The sequence below is a fragment of the Panthera tigris genome, chromosome D4, assembly GCF_018350195.1.
Source record: "Panthera tigris isolate Pti1 chromosome D4, P.tigris_Pti1_mat1.1, whole genome shotgun sequence".
NCBI classification, from domain to species: Eukaryota; Metazoa; Chordata; class Mammalia; order Carnivora; family Felidae; genus Panthera; species Panthera tigris.
This window is the reverse complement of record NC_056672.1, coordinates 38,221,169-38,242,658: the sequence shown is the minus strand read 5'-3', so window position 1 is coordinate 38,242,658 and position 21,490 is coordinate 38,221,169. Positions and strand designations below refer to the sequence as shown.

The 21,490-nt window shown below is 39.1% G+C and overlaps 1 protein-coding gene across 9 annotated transcripts in view; it reads left to right on the top strand.

Moving 5' to 3' along the window:
- Positions 1-21,490, top strand: part of MPDZ (multiple PDZ domain crumbs cell polarity complex component) — a 162,082-nt gene that overhangs the window by 117,220 nt on the left and 23,372 nt on the right. For 4 of the 9 annotated variants that reach the window (XM_042963855.1, XM_042963854.1, XM_042963859.1 and 1 more), the window contains 8 exons: positions 1,420-1,597; positions 4,684-4,794; positions 9,333-9,431; positions 12,475-12,637; positions 14,434-14,630; positions 15,762-15,853; positions 16,074-16,164; positions 18,267-18,347. In XM_042963855.1, the coding sequence (XP_042819789.1) occupies positions 1,420-1,597; positions 4,684-4,794; positions 9,333-9,431; positions 12,475-12,637; positions 14,434-14,630; positions 15,762-15,853; positions 16,074-16,164; positions 18,267-18,347 (1,012 nt within the window). The remainder of the gene's footprint in view (positions 1-1,419; positions 1,598-4,683; positions 4,795-9,332; positions 9,432-12,474; positions 12,638-14,433; positions 14,631-15,761; positions 15,854-16,073; positions 16,165-18,266; positions 18,348-21,490) is intronic. The other 5 variants (XM_042963858.1, XM_042963856.1, XM_042963861.1 and 2 more) reach the window with 3 other exon arrangements.

The window sequence follows — 21,490 nt, the reverse complement described above, 5'->3', positions numbered from 1 at the left end:
TTAGATGGAGTCTTTTGTGATTCCATATAAATTCTAGAGGAGTTTTTTTTTTTTTCTATTTCTGTAAAAAATGCCATTGGAATCTTGATAGGAATTGCATTGAATCTATAGATGTTTTTTGTTAGTATTCACATTTTAGCAATATTCTTCCAACCCATGAACACAGGATACCTTTCCATTTATCTGTGTCTTCTTTGGTTTATTTTGTGAATGTCTTGTTTTCAGAGTAGAGAAATGTCAAGTCCTTAAATGTATTACTATTTTATTATTTTTGGTGCTACTGTAAATGAGATCAATTATTTTTTTTCCAGAAATTTTGTTGTCAGTATATAGAGATGTTACTTATTTCTGTATGTTAATTTTGTATCCCACAACTTTACTGAATTCATTGATTAGATTTAACAGTGTTTTGATTATTTTTGATTTATGTATAGAAAACTATGTCATCTCCATAGAGACAATTTTAATTCTTCCTTTCCAATTCTGATACCTTCTGAATATTTTTCTTGCCTGATTGCGCTAGCTGGGGTTTCCAGCAATATGTTGAACAGGTGTGGTGAAAGTGGACACCTTTGTCTTGTCCTGATCTTAGAGGAAATCCTTCCATACTGTTTTCCATAGTGACTGCAACATTTTACATTCTACCAACAGCACAGAAGGATCCAATTTCTCCTTGCCAACACTTCCTTTCTCTCTTTGTTTGTTTGTTTGTTTGTTTCTTGATAATAGCCATCCCAGTGGGTGTGAGGTGGTATCACACTGTGGTTTTGATTTGCATTTCCCTAATGATCAGTGATGTTGAGCATCTTTCATGAGCTTTTGGGCCATTTGTATATCATTTTTGGAGAAAAGTCTGTTTCATTCCTTTGTCCATTTTTTAATCAGACGGCTTAATTTTTTAATTTTTTTAAATTTTAATGCTTATTTATTTTTGAGAGAGAGAGAGAGAGAGAGAGAGAGAGAAAGCGAGAGTGTGAGCGGGGGAAGGGCAGAGAGAGAGAGAGGGAGACACAGAATGAGAAGCAGGCTCCAGGCTCTGAACTGTCAACAGAGAGCTGGACACAGGGCTTGAACTCACCAGCTCAAGATCATGACCTGATGCTTAACTAACCCGAAGGCTTAATTTTTTATTGTTATGTTTTGGTGTTCTCTAAGAATTCTAGATATCAATCCCTATCTAAAGAGTGATTTGCAAGTATTTTCTCCCAATCTGTGTGTTTCCTTTTTACTTTATTGATAGTATTTTTTGATTAACACAAGTTGTTTTTTTTTATTTTTTTGAAGTCCAGTTTGTCTGTCTTGTCGTTTGTTGCTTGGGACTTTGGAGTCATATCCAAAAATCATTGCAAAGCCCAGTGTTGTGAGACTTCTCTCTCTAAGCTTTCTTATAAGAGTTTACAATTTTATTTATCTTTATAGGGTTGAACTTTGGAGAGAACCAAGCAAATCCTTGGGCATCAGCATTGTTGGTGGACGAGGCATGGGGAGTCGTCTAAGCAACGGTGAAGTGATGAGGGGCATTTTCATCAAACATGTTCTTGAAGATAGTCCAGCTGGCACAAATGGAACCTTGAAACCCGGAGATAGAATAGTAGAGGTATCCTCTAGTGAGCTTTCTGTGCCAAAGTTCCCTCCCTCTTCCATCCTTTTTACTAAGGGAATCGTTGTCTTTACACTGCTTACTCGACCCAACATGAAAGTCAAATGTGCTTGTGGTGGAGGCATCTCTCTCTCATATGTCCCATTTCATCTATAATTTTTCTCTTTAGAGCATGGTGACAGATTATATATCTTGATTCAGACACTGGTGTTTGGAGGTATCATCAACTATTTTTAAAAACATTGGCCCTGAATTAAAATAATGAAGTTCTGTTTGAAAGAACAAAGCAAGTTTCTTGGGGAAAAATTGAATTGTTTGAAATTATGTATACATGTACAGAATGTGTACATCATAACTAAGCTCTCCAGTGAGATTTTATTTCAAGAAATGCTTTGTCACGATCATTTCATTGTAGATTAACTTCGTTGGATAAGATTGTTTTCCAAGTGAGTCTCTTTGGTAAATCTTTTATGCTAATCACCCTGGTAACCTTTTATATAAATGCCCCACCCCCACAATCCAGGCTCAGATTTTCCTCCTACTTCTCAGTGCTGTGCCCATTTATCACTGAGGAGTGTGTGTGTGTGTGTGTGTGTGTGTGTGTGTGTGTATTTACACACTCACGTATGTGTAACTTTGTTATGAACAAGAGAAGTATTTGGTCAAATTGTTGCTAATCTCTTAATTCAAAACAAAGTATAATATGTTAAATAGACTTTTCTTCCTTGGTCACTACTCATTTACTCAGCAAATATTCCTGGAACAGCTGTTGCATTCCAGATGCTACGACAGGCTCTGGGCATTCTGCAGTAAACAAGGCACCATGCCTGCCTGTCAAGTGTGACAGACTTAACAAGTAATCAAGTCACTTCAGAACAGTGTGATAAATTATTTGATCAGGGTAAGTGTAGTTTTAGTTAAGAGGGTGGAGGGAGGGTACCTGACCCAGATTTGCTAAATTGTCAGGATTTATAGAGTAGAATAAGAGACAACTTCTCAGTAGAAACCAATCACTTTATTATTATAAGGACCATTATATTTACTTTATGCAAGTGATTGTCTCTCATTTTCTAAATCAATATAACTAATTAATTAATAATTAATAATGCATTAAAATGCATTAATTGTGTAGAAAAAGATGATAACATATTAACCACAACTTTAAAATGAACAGTTTCAGGATTTATTTATTTAGTCCTTTACTGGTTGATTGTCTGTGAGAGCTAAAGAGGGAGGAAGATTGAGACATGGTAGGATAAGGGTCATGTCTTTTCTGTTTTGTTTTGTTTTTTTCCTCCAACCATTTATAAGGGAGAATAATGGGCTTTTTCTCTCTTCCTGCATCCTTGCCTTTCATTAGGTGATATCTTAGCCCCTTTTTAAAAGAAATGTTTACTTATTTGTTTTGAGAGAGAGTGCACGTGTGTGAATGGGGGGAGGGGCAGAGAGAGAGGGAAAGAAAGAATCCCAAGCAGGCTCTTTGCTGTCAGCACAGAGCCCAGTGCAGGCTCAGACTCATGAACCGTGAGATCATGACCTTAGCCAAAATCAAGAGTTGGACATTTAACAGACTGAGCCACCCAGGCAGGCCCAGAGCACCTTCTTAAAGAACTCTTTTTTAGCTAGAACACTATTTAAAGTTCCCAATTTCAGATTATCACAGGGCAGTTTATTTTATGGATAATTCACTATTAAATACCTTTGACCCAAGGCTAAAAAGTAAGGAAACATTTATAATTATTTCTAGAAAGGACTGATTATGGTTTGTACCAAAATGTTGTTAAAATGTATTGAGGGAGTTAAAGTATCCCTTTCAAATTGAAAAGAAAGTATGTTTCTGTGTGTGGTAAAATACTGTATGCGTTTTAGCACTAGTTTGTTGAAGGCTCTTATGTACAGGGGCTTTTCTAGTAAGTAAGAAAGCCTTAGGCCTCTGGGATCCTGGAGATTCTAAAACCTGTCTCTGCCAAGTGTCTAAAAATGTATTTAGACTAGACGAGTAGAGACCTGCACACTATTCCATTCTAAGTATAGAGTTCTTTGGACTTGAGCAAAGATCTGTAACGTCCTGGTAAACATCCACAGATGGAATATTTAGTGGATGTGAACACTAACTTTTATTCTACAAAAATGAAAGCCATTTTTAATACGCACTGAAAGATGTAATACATTATCTAAGTATCAACCTGAGGGAGGTTTTCAATTAAATGCATGTACTTCTTTTAAAGGTGATAATGTCCTATGCAGAGATCGAATAATTAATTTTCTTTTCCAGAATTGTGCCTACTCCGATTTTGCTATTTTGTTGCATATACCATATTGTGGTAATTGGAAATGATAAAATGATAACAGTATCCTATAATTTTAACCTGGCAGGATTAGCATTTGGCCTTTCGAACTATTCTCCTTCCTATTCAGTGCATAAGCTGACCTGATCATCACCCAGGCATTCATTCCATGGTCAAAAAAAAGTTACAAAATAACTTTCATTTTCAAGCTATTTATATAAGAATTACTAACAAGCACAATTTCTTGGCTTCCAGCTCCTGTCACATCTACTACAAAGATTCTTTTGCAAAACTAATCTTGTCATAATCCGATTTTTCCGAACATCAGACTTTTGTTTTTAACTTCAAGCATCTGTATACAGAGAGAAACACACAAAGCATCGCCCACCCATTTCCCAAACTAATCTATAATGAATCGGAAGCAAATGTGTACGGTGATTTTCCTGATGAAGACAGTGCTGCGGGACAGATCCCTCATATGATTTCTTTAATGATGTTGATTTCCTAATTTAAGGGAACAGCTGATAGTGTAAGGAAAGCAGAAGCAGAGCTTTCATTTCAACTGATTATTATTTCAGTTGATTATTGGAGACAGAAATCTGTGTCCAAAAAAAGGGACCACAAGTCTCCTGGACAAATTAAGAGTTCTGGAGCCTCACAAGTAGTTACCATTATTTTTTATTCTGAAACAGAGTTTCCAGGAGCCTCACCCAGGATCCTCAAAACTCCAGATCCACAAATTGTTCTGTTGTTCTATAGCTTCTTGAAATGTTAAGCTGAGGCCTTCCATTGCAGGTGGATGGAATGGACCTCAGAGATGCAAGCCATGAACAAGCTGTGGAAGCCATTCGGAAAGCAGGCAACCCCGTAGTCTTTATGGTACAGAGCATTATAAACAGACCAAGGGTAAGCAAACAAAAAGGGCAAGGTAGGCAAACCCAAACAGTGTTCAACTTGGAAGCTAATGTAACAAGGGCCAAGTTGTCTCTAAGAGCAGATAGCCAGTGTTGAAATCTCAGGAGACTTGTTAAAATTTATATTGTTTTGTTTTTGTTTTTTTTTTTTTTTTTTATTGAGTTATCCTGGAAATCCCTTCTGCCATGTTTAATAAACACTGGAAGCCCATTGAAGACACAGAGAAGTAGGATTCATTGATGGCCATCGGTGTCTAGATGGATAATTGTTAGTATTCACCATAGTCACAAAATATATAAGTTGTTAAGAGGAACGTGATACAATCATTTAACTTAATAGTGTGTGACCTCTGGTGGAGTCCCTGAGAAGCCCGAGAGATTACATTTTCTTTCTACACTTACTTTCTAGACAGAATTTCTAGCTGATGCAATCCCGTGATCACCTGTGAATCATCTTGAGTGTATTTGTCTGTCCCACTGAACATTCTACACAGTGGAAATGTGTACGCAGTGTGTTTATACACTAGTGATTTCATAACTGAAGCTTCCCGGCCACAGTCACTGTAAAGGTCTTCATCCCTGGCAGACAAAAACCTACTGACCCATTTTACCATCAGTCCTGACAGGTAAAATGGCTTGAAAAAATATTCGAGAAAGTAGGATGAATGAATTTCATGAATGTTGTTGATGGAGAAGAGACGAAGCAAGGCTTTGTGGATTTGATATGCCCTGACGATTCCGAAGAGGAAAACAATGCCAAGAGTTTACAACTGTTTTTTTTTTCTTAGCTATTCCTTCTTCAGGTCTCACTGAAAAAGCTTATTTTCATGTGCAGCAGTTCTTAACCATACCCCTTGGAAAGTTCTTCAGAGCCACACATTCACTGAAAAGTTTGCGTATCATTTCAGGAGCTTCCTAAATGTTCTGAAGTTCACAGAGGTTCTAACTTCTGGATTTTAGTAAAGAGAAAATAAAACACAAAAAGACCCTGTCACACTGGTTGTCTTTCAAATACCTGCTCATTAATTAGCTTTATTTAAAAGAAAAATGTCAACATCTGTGAGGGAAGTTAAAAGAACCTTCTAAAACTTAAAATAGGTAATTACTTTATAACTTTAAAATCAAGAATACAAGAAATCAGTGCTCAGATGATGGAAAGAGAGTAGCAGGCAGCTCCGTAGATGAGGTCAGCAAAAGTGACTCGTCAGTATTCTGTGCAGTGGAATTCGAAGTGACCAGATTTATCCTGTCGGTCCTTCTGTTGTCAAGACAGGTGTAGCTCTGGTCTAGGTTTACTGTAAGAAATGAATTTAGTCGTTCTTCATGTAAGCAGTTATCTTCACATCTGCAGTTTTTAATCATTCCGTTGTTTATTGTTAGGTAATAATTGCCCATTCAGATGAGAAAATCTGCCAAATGGTAGGGCTGCACCATGCTGCAATTCTCTTCAAATGGTATTCAGTTTGTTTAAATAACTACAAATCTTTCCACATTTGTTTCCATTTGTCGTGTCCAATGTAGATACAGAATGATGATGTTGGCAAATGGCTGTTTAAGTTAAAACCATTTTTTTTTGTACGTGGGTAGGTTTTATTCGTTTGTTTTATTTTTAATTTCCAAGTTGCATATCATGCAGGACAGTACTGTAAACTGCTGAATAGGATTCTTCATATTAGTTTTAAAAACTTAAACTGCAGACATTTCTTTCAATGCTGGTCACAGTTTCTAATGAACTGGGAAGATATTTTCTCATACACCTGGAACATAACGCTATTTTATTCTGAGGTATAATGACTCTTCATTTTATAGCAATTACTCCAGGATAAATCTTTCTTAGAGTGACATGTTTAGTCAAGTTATGTGTGACAGGATTCAGAGTATGCTACCCCAAAATAGAGAATACTGAATATTTTAAGCCAAAGGAATTTAGGAAAAGGCAGGTGCTGGAAGGACTCAGACCTCCCCCTTCTCCCCTGATGCAGGTCTTAAGACCTTCCTCTGAGAGGCGCCCTCCCCATACCTGGAGGAAAGGAACATCCCTGCCTCCAAAGACAGAGGGACACTGGGAAGAATCTGAACGAAGAGACCTTCCTAAGTTTTCCTCAGTTTCCCCACTGTGTTCATACTCTTTTGTCCCATCATATTTTCCATGACTTTCCACTCTTAAGCAAACCTCCTGTAAAAAAACCTCAAGTCTAACTATTGCTTCAGTTCTTCATTATCTAGTGAAGGCTCTGTGTCATTCAGATCATGTGTCATGTGAAAGTTAACATTAAATCAACATAAGTACTTTTCTCTTGTTAATCCCATTTTTTATTACAGAGATCGAGCTGAGAACTTCAGATGAATAGGGGAAAGATATTTTTCCTCCTCTTCATACGCATTCAGCTTTGGGAAATCAGAATCACTTTTGCATTTAAAATGAGGTCTATTTTCAGTGGTTTACTTCCTTGTGGAAATAATCATGTTTCCAGTAATCTAAAGGGAAAAAAAAATCACCAATACAGAAGACTCTCTTAATAGAAAATGTTTTCTTTGTAGATACAATAAAACTTCAAAAAAATCCTGTACATAGGATGAAAAGATAGTCAATCTCTTTGGCACCTAAACTATTCAAGAATCAGAATTTCCCAGAACTGAGAATGATGATAATAATCCTCATGATAATTAATAATATATTCTGTACTTATTACTGACAGTTCCATCAGTTGGACCACATGGTCATACCAAAGGGTGGACAGACCCTATTAATATGGACTAGAGAATGGTTTTGTCTTTCCTATGCTTTGTCTTAGTTAATAACATTTTCGTTTTTATCAGCCCTTCGAACTATAAGTAGAAGTTTCATCATTGATTTTTTAATAAAGAATATGGCCTGTTCCTATAAATCTCTTCATAGTAATAGATCTACCACTCCATTTGCTGTACTCATGCTGTACTTTATACTCTGCTATCAGGGCCAAATTCTAATCCTACGTAGGAGCTGCAAATTAAAAAAAAAAAAAAAAAAAAACAGGAAAGGAGAGCTCTCATTAAATATTCCATTTCTTACCATTATGTTTTTTTTATTATTCTATAGAATTATAAAGGAACTTTAAAACCCAAAAACTCCATGTATGAGGATCAGAAATAATTTCCACCTTCCATAGCATGGAATTATTTTGCCTAGAATATGATTTTAATCTCTGCCTAGTCATTTCTCCCACCCTTAATAAATGGTCGCGTTCCTCGGCATTCATGATCTTTTCTTTTGTAAAGCAGGAGTTGACATTTAAACTGAAAAGCAGAGAGAAAGTTGAGATGAGCAGAAATGTCATTGTGCCCATTTCTTTTTCCCATCTTCCCTCTGTAGGAAAAACATTGCAGGAAGAGCAGATTGAAAGGGTAATGTGGCATAAGCTTTAGTACAGGCGTACTGAGGATAGAGCCTTTCCAGAGTATTCTCCCGTACAGGGTGGCGTCACATGACAACCTCTCCCTACTCTTGATGCTTGCCAGTAGGGCTTTTTTATAGACAGAAGTAACACAAACATTTAATTGGAGCCAAAATGAATTTTAAATGTCTGCAATTTCCCCTGAAAGATACAGTCAATAAAAGAAGAAGATAGCGGGTATGAAAAGAAGGAGAAGAATTTATTGTGCTAAGGAAATTACTTTCATTTTTTTTAAACTATGAAAATGCTAAATTCTATCTGGCAGTCATCCTGCCTTTAATACATATATTCAACTCCAGTAGTCCTAGCTCAGGGAGTATCTCAAGCAAGCCACAAAATCTGTGAGAAACACTCTAAGGCAGGACTTCAGTATATGCATAGCCTCATAAATTCCCTCTCATATGGGAACTTTTATAGGAAACTTTTAAAAATCAATGTTTCTACCTCCACAAAAAAAAAAAAAAGGGCAGAAATAAAGAACACCACTGTAGGGTGGTTCATTTATTTAAAATTGTTGATTTCCCTTTTTAAAGGGAAAAATCCTATTGACCTGATGTAACCTTAATATCCAATCTAAGTTTGAAAATTTTCCTTCCTGGGAAACAAGATAAAAGAATCATGAAGGTTACCAGTGAACTAGCAGACAAATGTTTAATTTGCATTCTGCGGCAGATAGACTGTTTCTTTTTTGTTTTACAATAGAAGCATACTTTGCTTTTAAATGTAAACAAAAAACATTTATGGTTTTCGTCTTGAAACCTGTTTACTGATATGCATGGGACATACATGACTATATAGATTGGGCAACGTGTATGTGCATCTGTCTGTGACAGTGAAAATAAAAGAAATGTGGTATCAGCTTCACCAGCTCATATCCTACGTAGTTCGTGGCCAGATTTAGGTCGAGGTGTAGATCCAGATCGCTAGAGGTTAACCTTTAGTCCTAGACTGTTTAATACGATGTTGCTCTTAATGACTAGATCTGACTGGATCTAGTAATTTCACACTGTTATTTAAATCAGTACTTTGTTCTTAAAACTTGAGTTGTTTTAAATATATTTCTTTTGCGCTCAGCGCCTCTTATGTTTCCTTTTAGAAATCCCCTTTGTCTTCCTTGCCGCACAACCTTTACCCTAAGTACAACTTCAGCAGCACTAACCCATTTGCTGATTCTCTTCAGTTCAACGCTGACAAGGTTGGATAATGCCATTGTCTTGCCATTCGTTGCCTTTTGCAAATGTTTCGTTCTTTGTTGTGCCTTTGTCCTAGTTCACTGTTTACTAAATTGGGGCAGGGGAAAAAAAAAAAAAAAAGCAAAACTGTGTGTTTGGAGTGGGCATGCAGATCCTTTCATAAGCACATTTTTTTTTGCCAGAGCATATTCATTTTTATAGCTGAAATTAGATGGCCCTTCTGAACAGTAAGGGAGAATCGTGAGTCCAGTGCCTTTCCTATATTTTGGTGTGAGTTAAATTTTCTGATATTTGAATTTTTGTTAGTTGCCAAATGTATGAAGTACTTTCACACATAATTTATTTAAAGCCTTGTATTGATTTAAATCCTTCTCAGACTTCTACAAGGTGGTCCTAAAAAAGCCCTTCTGTAAGTTAATCACTCCACAAATAATTGTGTGTATGCAGGAGTATGTTGAATATTCATAAAGTGTGTCCATATAAATGCCTGAATGAGGAAACATGCCCCTGTTTCAATGCTTGTAAACCTATACTTGGATAGTCTTATATTCTGATGAAATTATAAACCCAGAATTGAAACAAAACCTTACTTACAAGAATCTCTATATGATAATTTGATCATGATAAGGAAGAAAGCTCTCAACAGTTTCAGGAAGCATTTTATGAATATTCATTGGGTTTTCATGTTATTGTAATATGGATAACCAAAGATGTTGTATCTGAAGGAATATGTTTTCTGTTACTATAGGAATTACAGAATTCAAGTAGAGTTATCTTCCGTTGTTCCCCAACTAACCCTTTTGCTCCCACACCATTTAAGGTTTGTCTCAGTGTGAAATTTTCATGAGTAAGTAGGTGTGTTACCGTGTGCTATGTGTGTGTTACACTTGTGTGCATACATGGCATGGAGTGATCTCAAGTGCACTTTGCGTTTTTTGCCAATGAAGGCTAAACAGTCTCTGTTAAAGAATTGTATTTTCGTTAATAAATCTTAAGTGTCAACCACAAGCTAATTACATGATCTCATTCAGAAGGAGGGTTTTCGGGAGTAGTAAAATAGAACACCTAATCGCTTGCCTCTTTAGTAAATATAAATAACAGGCTTGTATTCCCTTTATGATTAGTCAGTAATGTGAGGACCCACCGTTTTAGTTTACTCACGGTATGAAAATGGTGTGCCTAAGTCAGTTCCTAAACAGTTTTTTAGGCAGATTTTGTTATTTTTAAGTAAAATAACCGCTCAGGAAAGATATGCAGCAAGATCTATAACGTTTGCATCCATAAATTTGTTAAAATTATGGGAAGTTTAAATCAGATTTTGTCCCCCTTTTTAAAAACCAAATGGGCTTAACCTATACTTGCTAATATTCTCTCTTGTTGTAGAGAAGTTGTTTTTATTTTAACCAGAAAAAAAGTAAATTCCATCCTCCCCCCTCCCCCACTCCCTGCCTCCCCGCCGCCCCTACCTTAGTATGTTAAATGAACCTTGTTTGTTTGTTGGACATTTTTATTTGTACATTGTTGATTTGAGGGTTTTATGGCACAGTATTTGGGAAGATAACAAGGGTTTTGTTTGCAGTGGTAGTTTTTGTCTGGGTGGCCAGCTGTGTGTAAACCAAACATTTGAACACAGTAGATTCTGTCACTTGAAAATCTATTGCCTATAAGTCTCTACCAATGAGCTCTCTGTTACTTTGCCAGAAAAAATAGTAATTGATATTTATTAGGTTCATTTTGGGGCAGCTTAGCATCCTAACGTGGTTTCTGAATCAATAAAGAAAGATCACCTTCAGTGCTATATAGTTGTAGTATTAGGTGTATTTTGTGGTATTCTGGTTCTTGACACGAGTTAACAATTTCTAACTATTTGTGCATGCTTATCATCTGATGTGTTCTATAGGAAGTTTTTTTTTTTTCATCAAAATCTTTTTCCAGATCCACACATATAAAATGAGGTATATCAGAGGGATTTTTGTATGAAAAAAGGGTAAAATAAGAATAGGAAAAATGTTGATTCAAGGCATCAGGGACAGCTTCATACCATGGTTAGAAGTTTAAGTGGGTATCTCTGAGCGTTGGATTAGGTACTAACTATGGAAGTTGGAGGAGACAGCATGGCATGATGGAAAGTGCAGAACTAAAAGAAATCTAGTACCGGTGTGATTTTGAACAACATCATCTCATGGCCTCAGGTCTTTCATCTGCAAAATGAGTAAAATGAGCTCAGTGACTTATAGGCCTTTCCAACTCTAATATTCTATTTGATAATCTGCAATATAAGAGCTTGATACCAAGCCCTCTTTTTGAAGTAGGACCCATAGCCCCAAGTGACAGCAAGTATGCCGTACTCTGGGTTTGTATGAAGTGGTCTCTTGTGTTTTCTCACTTACCTTGTGAACTCCCTTGGCAAGGGAATGATGGGGCCTTCCCTTAAAACCTGCTCTTCAGATCTGAGTCTGTGCGCTCTGTGCTAACAAACCAGCTCCCCTGGTAGATGAGCCTGCATGTGTAATGCTCATTTTCATGGGTTTGTTAAGAGAGTCATTTGGAGAGAGGATTCAGGTAGCGATGAAGAATTCTTTATATATAGTCTGACTGCCAGCCTTTGAACGCCTTTCATTGTTTGATTAACTTATTTGTTCATTTTTTTTTTTCCAATTTCTTGGAAGACTTTTCTAGACACACAAAATCTCGCCTAGACCCCTGCATATTTATGAAAACTTTTGAATGAGAATTTTTTTCCAAAAGGGGAAGTTTGCACAGTTTTTTTCTATCTTGTCATTTAAGCCTTCAAATTGAAAAAAATCATTGGCCTAAAATACCAAATAATAGTTTAATGAATTATACTTTTTTATTATATATTATGCTATTTTTTACTATATTTAAACTTTACCTGAATCCTGTCTGCCATTGTATATACATTTTTTGATTATATATATGTTAGATATTTTAAAGCCAGTTTTTGACATTATACTTTTATTTCTTTTACTTAAGTTGGTCTTCCTTAGACTGCACATACCCACTGTATTCTTCTTGTTCCCGCAGGCACCCAGTCAGTCAGAATCAGAGCCGGAAAAGGCTCCATTGTGCAATGTGCCTCCACCCCCTTCTTCAGCATCTAAAGAAATGAGCGGCGATCATACACAGTCATCCACAAGCAAAGTCTCAGAAGATGTGGACAAAGAGGATGAGTTTGGTTACAGCTGGAGTAAGTTGTCTTTTGTGATGCATTCAGTTATAATAGCGACATTAAAGTAGCTCTGGGTTTCTCAAGGCTTATGCCCTGGGTGGATAAGTATGTTTCAGCTTTAGTTATATATACTGCAATTTTGTTTGGAAAAAATACTGTTTGTTTTGCCTGGATACAGCCCACATTCCCAAAGCATGAAATCATATTCTTCCTTGCCTCTAACCGAACGTTCCTGCTAAGCCCATTTTGCCATTTGTATGAGCATTAAAGAGGGCAGGGCACTCTCTCAGAACCTAGTACAGGATCCGCCACCTTGCGGTCTTGAACAAGTCATTGCCCCTCTCCAGACCTCACATTCCTCATTGTAAAGTCTGGTTGCTGTTCATATTTTGCCTTGAACTCTGGTATTGTTTTGCCTAGGGTGGTAGCATAGTATGTGTTGAGATAAAAACTTGGGGCCTTTGGCAAGTTGTTTAACTGCCTCTAAGTTTTTGCCCAGTGGGCTAATATCTCTTTTGAAAATTCAGTCCTCACCTCAGGTTGCTAACATCAAATTTGATAATGTCTGAGGAGTGCAAACCACAATGTCTGATGCACAGGAAGCATTCAAAGGCAGCTGTTCTTAGGATCATTGGGGTGTCTGTTTTTCTAATGAAAGAAGCCTTTTTATAAGGAAATATTAAAAATTTAGTGAAAAGTTACTCATGTATCAGTGCTTTAAGAAGTTCTGTTTTAAAAAATATAATTCCTTTAAGAAAGCCATGGTATATGCTTTTAGGAAGCACAGGGTATAAACTTTGTGCCGCTGGATTCTAGAAGGAATCAGGAAATGGCAGTTTATGAAGTTGGCGCAGGTGAGAATCAATATGGAATGCAAGACATCAGCTGTGTAGTAACATTTTCTAAGAGAAGATTTGTAAAGTTTGCAGTTTTCTAAGTCTGTTTTCAATAAAATAAGAGTATGTTGCTAATCCGTTGAGGTGGCCAGAATATACTCTGAGGAAAACATGAAAGGGAATGTCATGTCACAAGCTACCCCAATACTTAAGGGCTTAAGGAAACAGTTTATTACTGTGTTGTGGTGTTGTGGTCGACTGGGCTCAGCTGGACTGGGCCTTAAGGGTAGCTCACTCGCATGGCTAGAAATCTGTGTTGGCTCCTGGCTGGTTGTTCATCTGGGCCTGTGGCCTAGGGCACCTCCGTGTAGCCTTGCCCTCTCAGATTCAACTCTTGAACATGTGGGATGGGAGAGTTGAATGGTCTCATCTAGTGAGGACATGGGTCCTAAATCTGAGACGGGTACATTGATTTGTCCTGGCCTAATGGCTCTGTGCAATAAGACAGTGCATCCTCTTTATTCTGGGTGTATGTACCAAGTAGCTGCCCAACATGATGTGACACACATAGGCCATTTTTTCTATGGGAGAGATGTCTCCACTGATCAGTGAAGATAAATCCTTCACTGAGAAGAATGTTGTCTTCTCTGTGAATGATAAACTAGTGCTTTGTTTTAATCGGAGTCTTTTGAGAGTTGGTTAATAATGAATCTCTTGGGCCTGATCACCCAGATGAACTGATTAATTAGACATGATACTGTCTGCACACTAGATGCAAAGAATTCCTCAGAGTTTGGGTACTCCAGGAACCCAGTCTTGACGCCTAGGGGACCAGAGTTTTCTTAGCTTTCCTTAACTGCCAAGGATTTAATTTTGCTCCAAGTAATGCTCTTTTGAAGCCAGATGACACTCCATAGTAAAACATCTGGCTGTGAATTAACTTATAATTTGTCGTTGTTGTTGTTTTGTTGTGCATAGAAAATATCAGAGAGCGTTATGGAACCCTAACAGGAGAGCTCCATATGATTGAACTGGAGAAAGGTCGTAGTGGTTTGGGTCTAAGTCTTGCTGGAAACAAAGACCGATCCAGGATGAGTGTCTTTATAGTGGGGATCGATCCAAATGGAGCAGCTGGGAAAGATGGTCGACTGCAGGTTGCAGACGAGCTTCTAGAGGTAAGTTCTTAATGGAAAATGCTGAATTCATTGCTGAATTGGTGCACTGGAGTCATCAGTTTCCAGAAAATCCACCCGGGCCTCATATGGTGACTGAGAAAACTGTTGCTTGCCTAATAAAATAGATGTGCTGCAGCAAGTTTGGCTCTAAACCAAATCTCTGTTAAGTAGAGTCCGTGTTCCCATTAACTTCCATTAAAAGGTTGTGACTGTGTCGCACCAGAAACAATTTTTGCCCCAAGACAGTAATAAAGATCACACTTCAAAAACATTTTTTTGTGTGCTGCATTTTTATTAGGAGCTTTTGAAAAGCCAAACGACCAATCACTCCTTAGTAATGAGATTGACCCACTGGACGTTCTGGAAGTTGAATTCCTAATGGTAGAAGCGATAGGGGTCGGGTGAGGTGGGGTCAAGGTTAAGGCTAAATAACAAAAACAATAACTCAGCCCTCCAAACCAAATAAATTTCTGGACCAGACTTTATAGTGTTTAGAATCACATGTGCTTGTTTTGTTTGTCCTTGCCTCCTGGAGGCTGGGATCCACGTGTCTTTATATTGCCTTAATACTCTTCCTTGCACTCCTGTGCTTCTCCCTTGGCCAGGAAGGCTCAGTCAGCAGGGGCTAAGTGACTAGATGACGGGAAGTTTCCATTAGGTACTATTCTGCTTGGGCACGTTCTGCTTCCCAAATCCCTGGTCTGCCGGAATGCTTCTCCCAGCGGCCAATCCCAGGGCCTGATTCTTGAGACTAAGATCTGTGACCACAGGGACTTCCCTTGATGATCTACGGAGGTCACTAGTGCTTCCAGGAGAGCCCTTGCTTCGACAGAACATGCTGGAACCCCAGTGCCCTCCAGGAAGCTTGCTGTGCTTTTTTTTTTTTACAGTCCCAAGTGCTGCCTCTGTTGTCTATTGGGATCACACTACACACACGTCATCGTAACGTCGGCTTCAAACATGAGCTTTTCTTTACTCTCCTTCAGAGTTAGGTTCATGTTCTTGGAAGAGACATACATATAATATTTTATAGGAAGAAAAAAAAATGACCTGTATATTAGCTAGATAAGGTGATAAGAAATGAGCAAAATTAAAATTTCAGGCTCAATTAATGCTATTTGTTTCTCATAGATCAATGGTCAAATTTTATATGGAAGAAGTCATCAGAATGCTTCTTCAATCATTAAATGTGCCCCTTCTAAAGTAAAAATAATTTTTATCAGGTAAGCACTTTCTTTTTCTGGTTTACTAAGTATTTTTGATTAGGCTTTCAATTCAGAGTTCTTTTGAATGAAAATAAGACATCTGTAAATGTATGAGTGTTATAGTCCAAAGTCTTTGAGGTTGCAGAATTTTCTCTAATAATCCTTCAGAGTCCTCAAGTAAAAGAATGAATATAATATGAATCATTATGCTATGATAGGTCAATACTCTTTCTTTTAGAAATAAAGATGCGGTGAGTCAGATGGCTGTATGTCCTGGAAATACAGTAGAACCTTTGCCTTCTACCTCAGAGAATTCTCAGAATAAGGAGGTATGTATTTTCTGTCTATTTCTCTGGGAAGCTTTGACTGATGTACTATGTATTAATTCAGTGAACAATTACACAGCCCTTATTGGGATGTTGAAGATAAATGACTCATAGTCTTGGCCCCCAAGGAGTTTATAGCCTGGTACAAGAAACACTCCTGTACATAGGCACACTGCTTACGTGGAGGCCACTAGTGGCGTCTGCATGGGGAATAACGAAAGTAGAAAAAGTTGTCAAGTCTCCTTCTGGAGAGAGACAATGACCCCCTAGGGGAAGTGACACATGAAGTGTATGTCGGAAGTAGAAGATTTGGGGGGGCAAAAACCTTCCAAACTGAGGGCATGCACTGAGGAATGGCGTGTGGACTCTGGCTGATGCAAGGAATGTAAATCACAGGGCATCACTGAATAGTGGGAGCGGGGGAGTGGGTTCCTGGTGAGGAAAGGGTCACTGAGAGAGAGGAGGTAGGGTCAGACCATGGGACTCACGATGGAAACTTTGTCTTTGAGGCCTTGGGGACCTCAGTAAGAATTGTATTTTGAAATACTTCTTTGCAAATGGCACAGAGAAAAATCAGAGGTTGCAGGGAAGAGATGATAAACTTAAGAGGAGGAGGAGGGGGAAAGGGAGGGGGAGGAAGAAGAAGAAGAAAAGAAAGAAATGGTTATGTCAGAAGTTTCAGAAGTTTAGGATCCACCTTAGTGTCACCTTATCCCTGACTAAATGTACTCAGTGAGGAACAGTGAGTGGTTGACGATCTGTTTGTCCAACAAGCGTGTGCTGAGTATCTGCCTTGTGTCTGGTGCTGCTTTGGGGGCTGGAAATGGGCTTGTGAAGGAAACAGACAAGATGTAGCAAGGTTTGGGTTGGCTCACTTGGTGACTTGGTGGATGGCTGACTTATACCAAAAAGAATACTAAAAAGCAGATAGCTGTAAAAATGGAAAACATTCTATTTGAGGCTGCTTGAGAACGAAGTGCCTGTTGAAGAGCCCGGGAGAAGTGTACATCGGGACACTGGGTCTAGAGTTTAGAGAGGAATTCCCTTAGATGCAGATTTGTCATTTGTTAGCCACAGGAGCTGAGGCTCTTATGTACAGGAAACACTTAGAAAGAAGAAGAAGGCCAAGGTCAGAATTATTTAATAGCAATAAGGAGGAAGCCTAACAAAGAGTGCTCAGAGGTAATGAGGAAGGACCAGCGGGCATGTTGCATAGCAGCCGAAGGGTACATTCTCTAGTCTTGAGTGTGGCAAAGAGGTCAAATGAGGAGATGACTAAAGAGAGTCCATTGGACCTGGTAGCCAGGTGATTACTGGTGTTTTTTGAGAGAGCAAATGGTGGCTAAAAAATTAGGAAAGAGAAGGCAGTGGCTAGACGGTGAGTCTAGAATTTGGAGTTTTTGGTGGGAGTTCTGATGTGGTAAAGCTTCCGATACTTGTTTAGGATGAATGAAAGGAGGCATAGAGAACGAAGAGCATAAAATGAGAGAAGCCGTGATGATCGTGGTGGAAGAAGGTGCAGATACGGAAACACTGTCCCGTAAAGGAGCGTACAAACACTGGGCGCGTCGGTACGCGATGCAGGCCGCTCGTTCTAGTGAACTGGCAGTCGTTCACAGTGGTGCACCAGCGAGTGATTTCTCAAGATTAGAAAGGAGAAAATTTTATTTTCGTATGAATGGGACTGCATATATCCCTTAGGAAAATGGAATATTTTAGTAATTTTCAAGTAAAACGTTTAATAGCTCCCAAATTCGCTTGATGACTAACAGAGTGAAAAGGAGTGAATGGCGCCTCTGCTCGTGTTCTGTGTTTAAAAAGCGAGTTTCGCCACTTGGTAGCTGGGTCGCTGTTAGATTTCACTGAGAGGAAATGCAGGCAGTCTTGAGAGCTGCTTTGTGTCTAAAACAATTTGTGGTCTAAAACAATCGCTGTCTAATCACGCCTTCTTAGTATTTTGAAGAGAGTCTAATGTTCATAAACGTCATGAAATGTTAGAATAATAACGAATTCTAATACATGAAACAATTTTGATGAAGTGGCCCTTATTAAGCAAAAATACATAACACTCCGTTGTCTATTTTGCCGTTCTTTCCCTGTGTCAGGCCGAACCAAGTGTGACTACTTCTGAGGCACCTGTGGACCTCTGTTCATTCACAAACGTGCAGCATCTGGAGCTTCCCAAGGTAAGTCTGCTTTGCGTTGGAATGAAAAGGTGTGAGCACCTTCACACCAGTGGTCTAATTTACTGGCCCTCAGAAGTGTGCTGTCTAGACCAGCAGCATCAGCATCACCTGGGATCTTGTTAGAAATGCGGCCGCTTGGGCCGGCCCACACCTATGGAATGAGAAACCCTGGGGGTGGGCCGAGGTTTGGATTTTTGTAAGCCTTCTTGGCGATTCCGGCGCACACGGAAGTTTGAGAATTACCGTGTTAATTGATACTTTAGCAGGGACTAAGCTTTTCCCGCCTTTAGGATTATCTCCCAGCATGACGGTTGGCAGTCTCTGCTCTGATACATTCACCAAAGACCCGCTGTGGAGGAAATAAAAAGAATGAAGAAACAAGTTATAGTCTTTGTGCTTCATAAAACCGAAAGCTCCAATTACTAGAAGTTTCACTGATAAACATCAGCGAAGTATTTACTTTTGAAAAGATCTGAACCTTCGGTTCAAATGACCACTTCAAAGAAGTGGTTTCCTGAACAGAAACCTAGAAATGCTTTCAGGTGCTGCGGGCTCATGCTGGAATACAGGCAGGCAGTAGGTGAAGGAGAGCACAGAGCCCTGGGGTTCTCAGGGAGAAGGGGAAGGCGGCGGGGCGGTGGGATATTCGCCATGGGCGGAAAGAAGAGAAGTGGTCCATACGCCAGTCTTCAGCGATGAGGCAGTGCAGTGTGATGCTTACCGCTTGGGCTCCAGAGTCTGTCTGTCCACCTTCGATCCTTACTTCGTCAGGTACACACCTGACACATTACGCGATCTTCCTTTGCCTCCGTTTTCTCACCAGTAAATTAGAGATAATAATATCACCTTTGACCTAGTTTTAGAGGTTAAATAAGTTGTATGTAAGGAGTTGGCATAATGCCTGGCACACAGCCAGTCTTTGTTAAGTATTTGCGAGGGGTGGGGTGGAGGAAGACTGTGGCTCTTGATTTTCTTTTTTTCAATAAATAACTATGAGCAAAATGGATTGCCCTGGTCCTGTCATTTACAGTACACGTAGAAGTCATTATTATGCACAATTTGTCTCCTGGTAGAAGGAGAAGTACATCAAGTCATTAAGGTTTTTGCCTCTTCTACTGAGAAGTTCATACACTTCAGGAATCCCTTGCTCTGTTGCCATGTAAGAGAGAGGATACCTTTCTTTCTCTCCTGCTGATTTCAGATTGAGTTTCCTTTTCCTCCTAAATCCTAAAGTGTCAGAATTTATAGTATTTAACAGTGCAGTTACTTCCCTACAATTTGTTAATTATGAAGCATTTAAATGTAGGCTGGATTCATTATACTATGTGCTTTTTTTAAAATACAGGTTTATGCGTATCTTTAGAAAAGCCCAAAATAATATATATTTTTTACAAGTACTTTTCATGGCACTGATTTAATGTATTTACCGAGGGTTTAGTATATCCTAGAATATGAGTACCCAGGAAGTGTTGGGGGAATGACCCAGCTAAACAGATGAATAAGGAACAGAACACAGTAGCAGCTGAACAGGCAGATTTAGAGCCAAACCTTCCGAGTCGGAGGCCTCTTTTGCCTCTTACAGGCTGGGACCTTGGATAGGGTTCTTAATCTGGAAAACTTCCCCTCTACCAAATGGAGATCATGGTAGTGCTCACCTCATAGAGTTGTACTGGGAATGAAATGTATGTTGTGTGAAGAGTCTAGAACCTTGCACACATACATCAACACTGCCTGTTTTAGTTGTCGTTGTTGTTGTTGTTTTTATTGTTATTAGGAAGGAATAAGCTGGCAGAGAGGGAGATGTCTAACTGCTTGTTGGCACTGTTGTTTTGTGATGCTTTCTCCTCCTGCCTCAGGCTACCTGATTAAGGTGTTCTTTAGATGTTTAATCATCCTGATCCCCTGTTCAGAATCTTTCAAGGACTTCCATTCCCAGACAGATAAAGTCTCTTGACCTGGCATTCAGCAGTGGAGTGGACAGAGGCCTGCTTTGTCAGAAGCCCTTCTGAGTGATCTCCCATAAATCACTTGGAAGCTTGATATCACTGGTCCCCACTCTCCTCTTCTGTAGATGGGGCTGCTTGTTTCAGGGGTTGCTTCTGAGATTCTTCAAGCTAATGGGCAAGCTGCCCTCATTGTACAGCAGCTTAAGAGCTATTCTGTCTTTAGCCTACTGCTGATTTATTCAGCAGTTGTCTAACATGTACACTTCCCTTTCTGAAATAGTTGCTGTGGGGGAAACCTAAGAACTAGGAAGAATGTCAGATTTTATTGCCCACAGAAAGCTTCTGATTATATGTCGATTTCAAACACATCTAAAGCTCGGTAACTGAAATGTATTTATTGATGAAAGCCAAAGTGAATAAAGGGGAATATTCAAGGATCTTTTAAGATCAGCTGACAGAAGAAGCAATCAACTATGACTTAAAATGTGGGCTTTTGGAGCCACTTGACTTTTCTGGGCCTCAGTTTCTTTACCTACAGTATAGGGAAATAATAATACCTTTATATTGGAAGTATTTTTGTAAAGATTAAACGAAAGAATTTGTATAAAGCACTTAGCGTGGTGTGTAAATGTGATGTGTCTCCTGATCATATGGGGGCCCCCGCATGTGGGGTGACAATCTGGTGGCACAGGTGGTAAAAGCATTTACTTGTAGTAGAACAAGGAAGATAGAAATTTATTGAACACGCCGCAGGGGAGCAGTAGGCAGGACAGCAAAGGAGAGGCTGTCTGCAACCAGGGAGGGACTGGGGGCCATAGTTAAAGTGAGAAGGTGAGGAGGTAAGGCAACAAATGGAATTTTCCCTGTTTTGGTAACTGTGCCTGGTTATAAGTAGCCTATTGGTTAGTTAGGGCCTGTGGATATTTTGAGGGGGGGTCACCTGATGAGCCTGCCTGTATTCAGCCAGGGGGTCGCTGTGGGCTCTTTCTACATTCCGTCACCCAAGCCTGTTTGCCTAAAGCGGCCTTTACACTTGGCACAGTTTGAGTTATTATTTGCAAGTTAATATTTTAACCATGAGGTTCTGAATGCTCCACAGAATGTAGCCTTGGAGGAAGCCCTTGCTAAAAATGACATGTTAAGAGACGGCATATGGTATAAGCCTGTCCACTCTGAACCCCATTATTAGTCGACTCT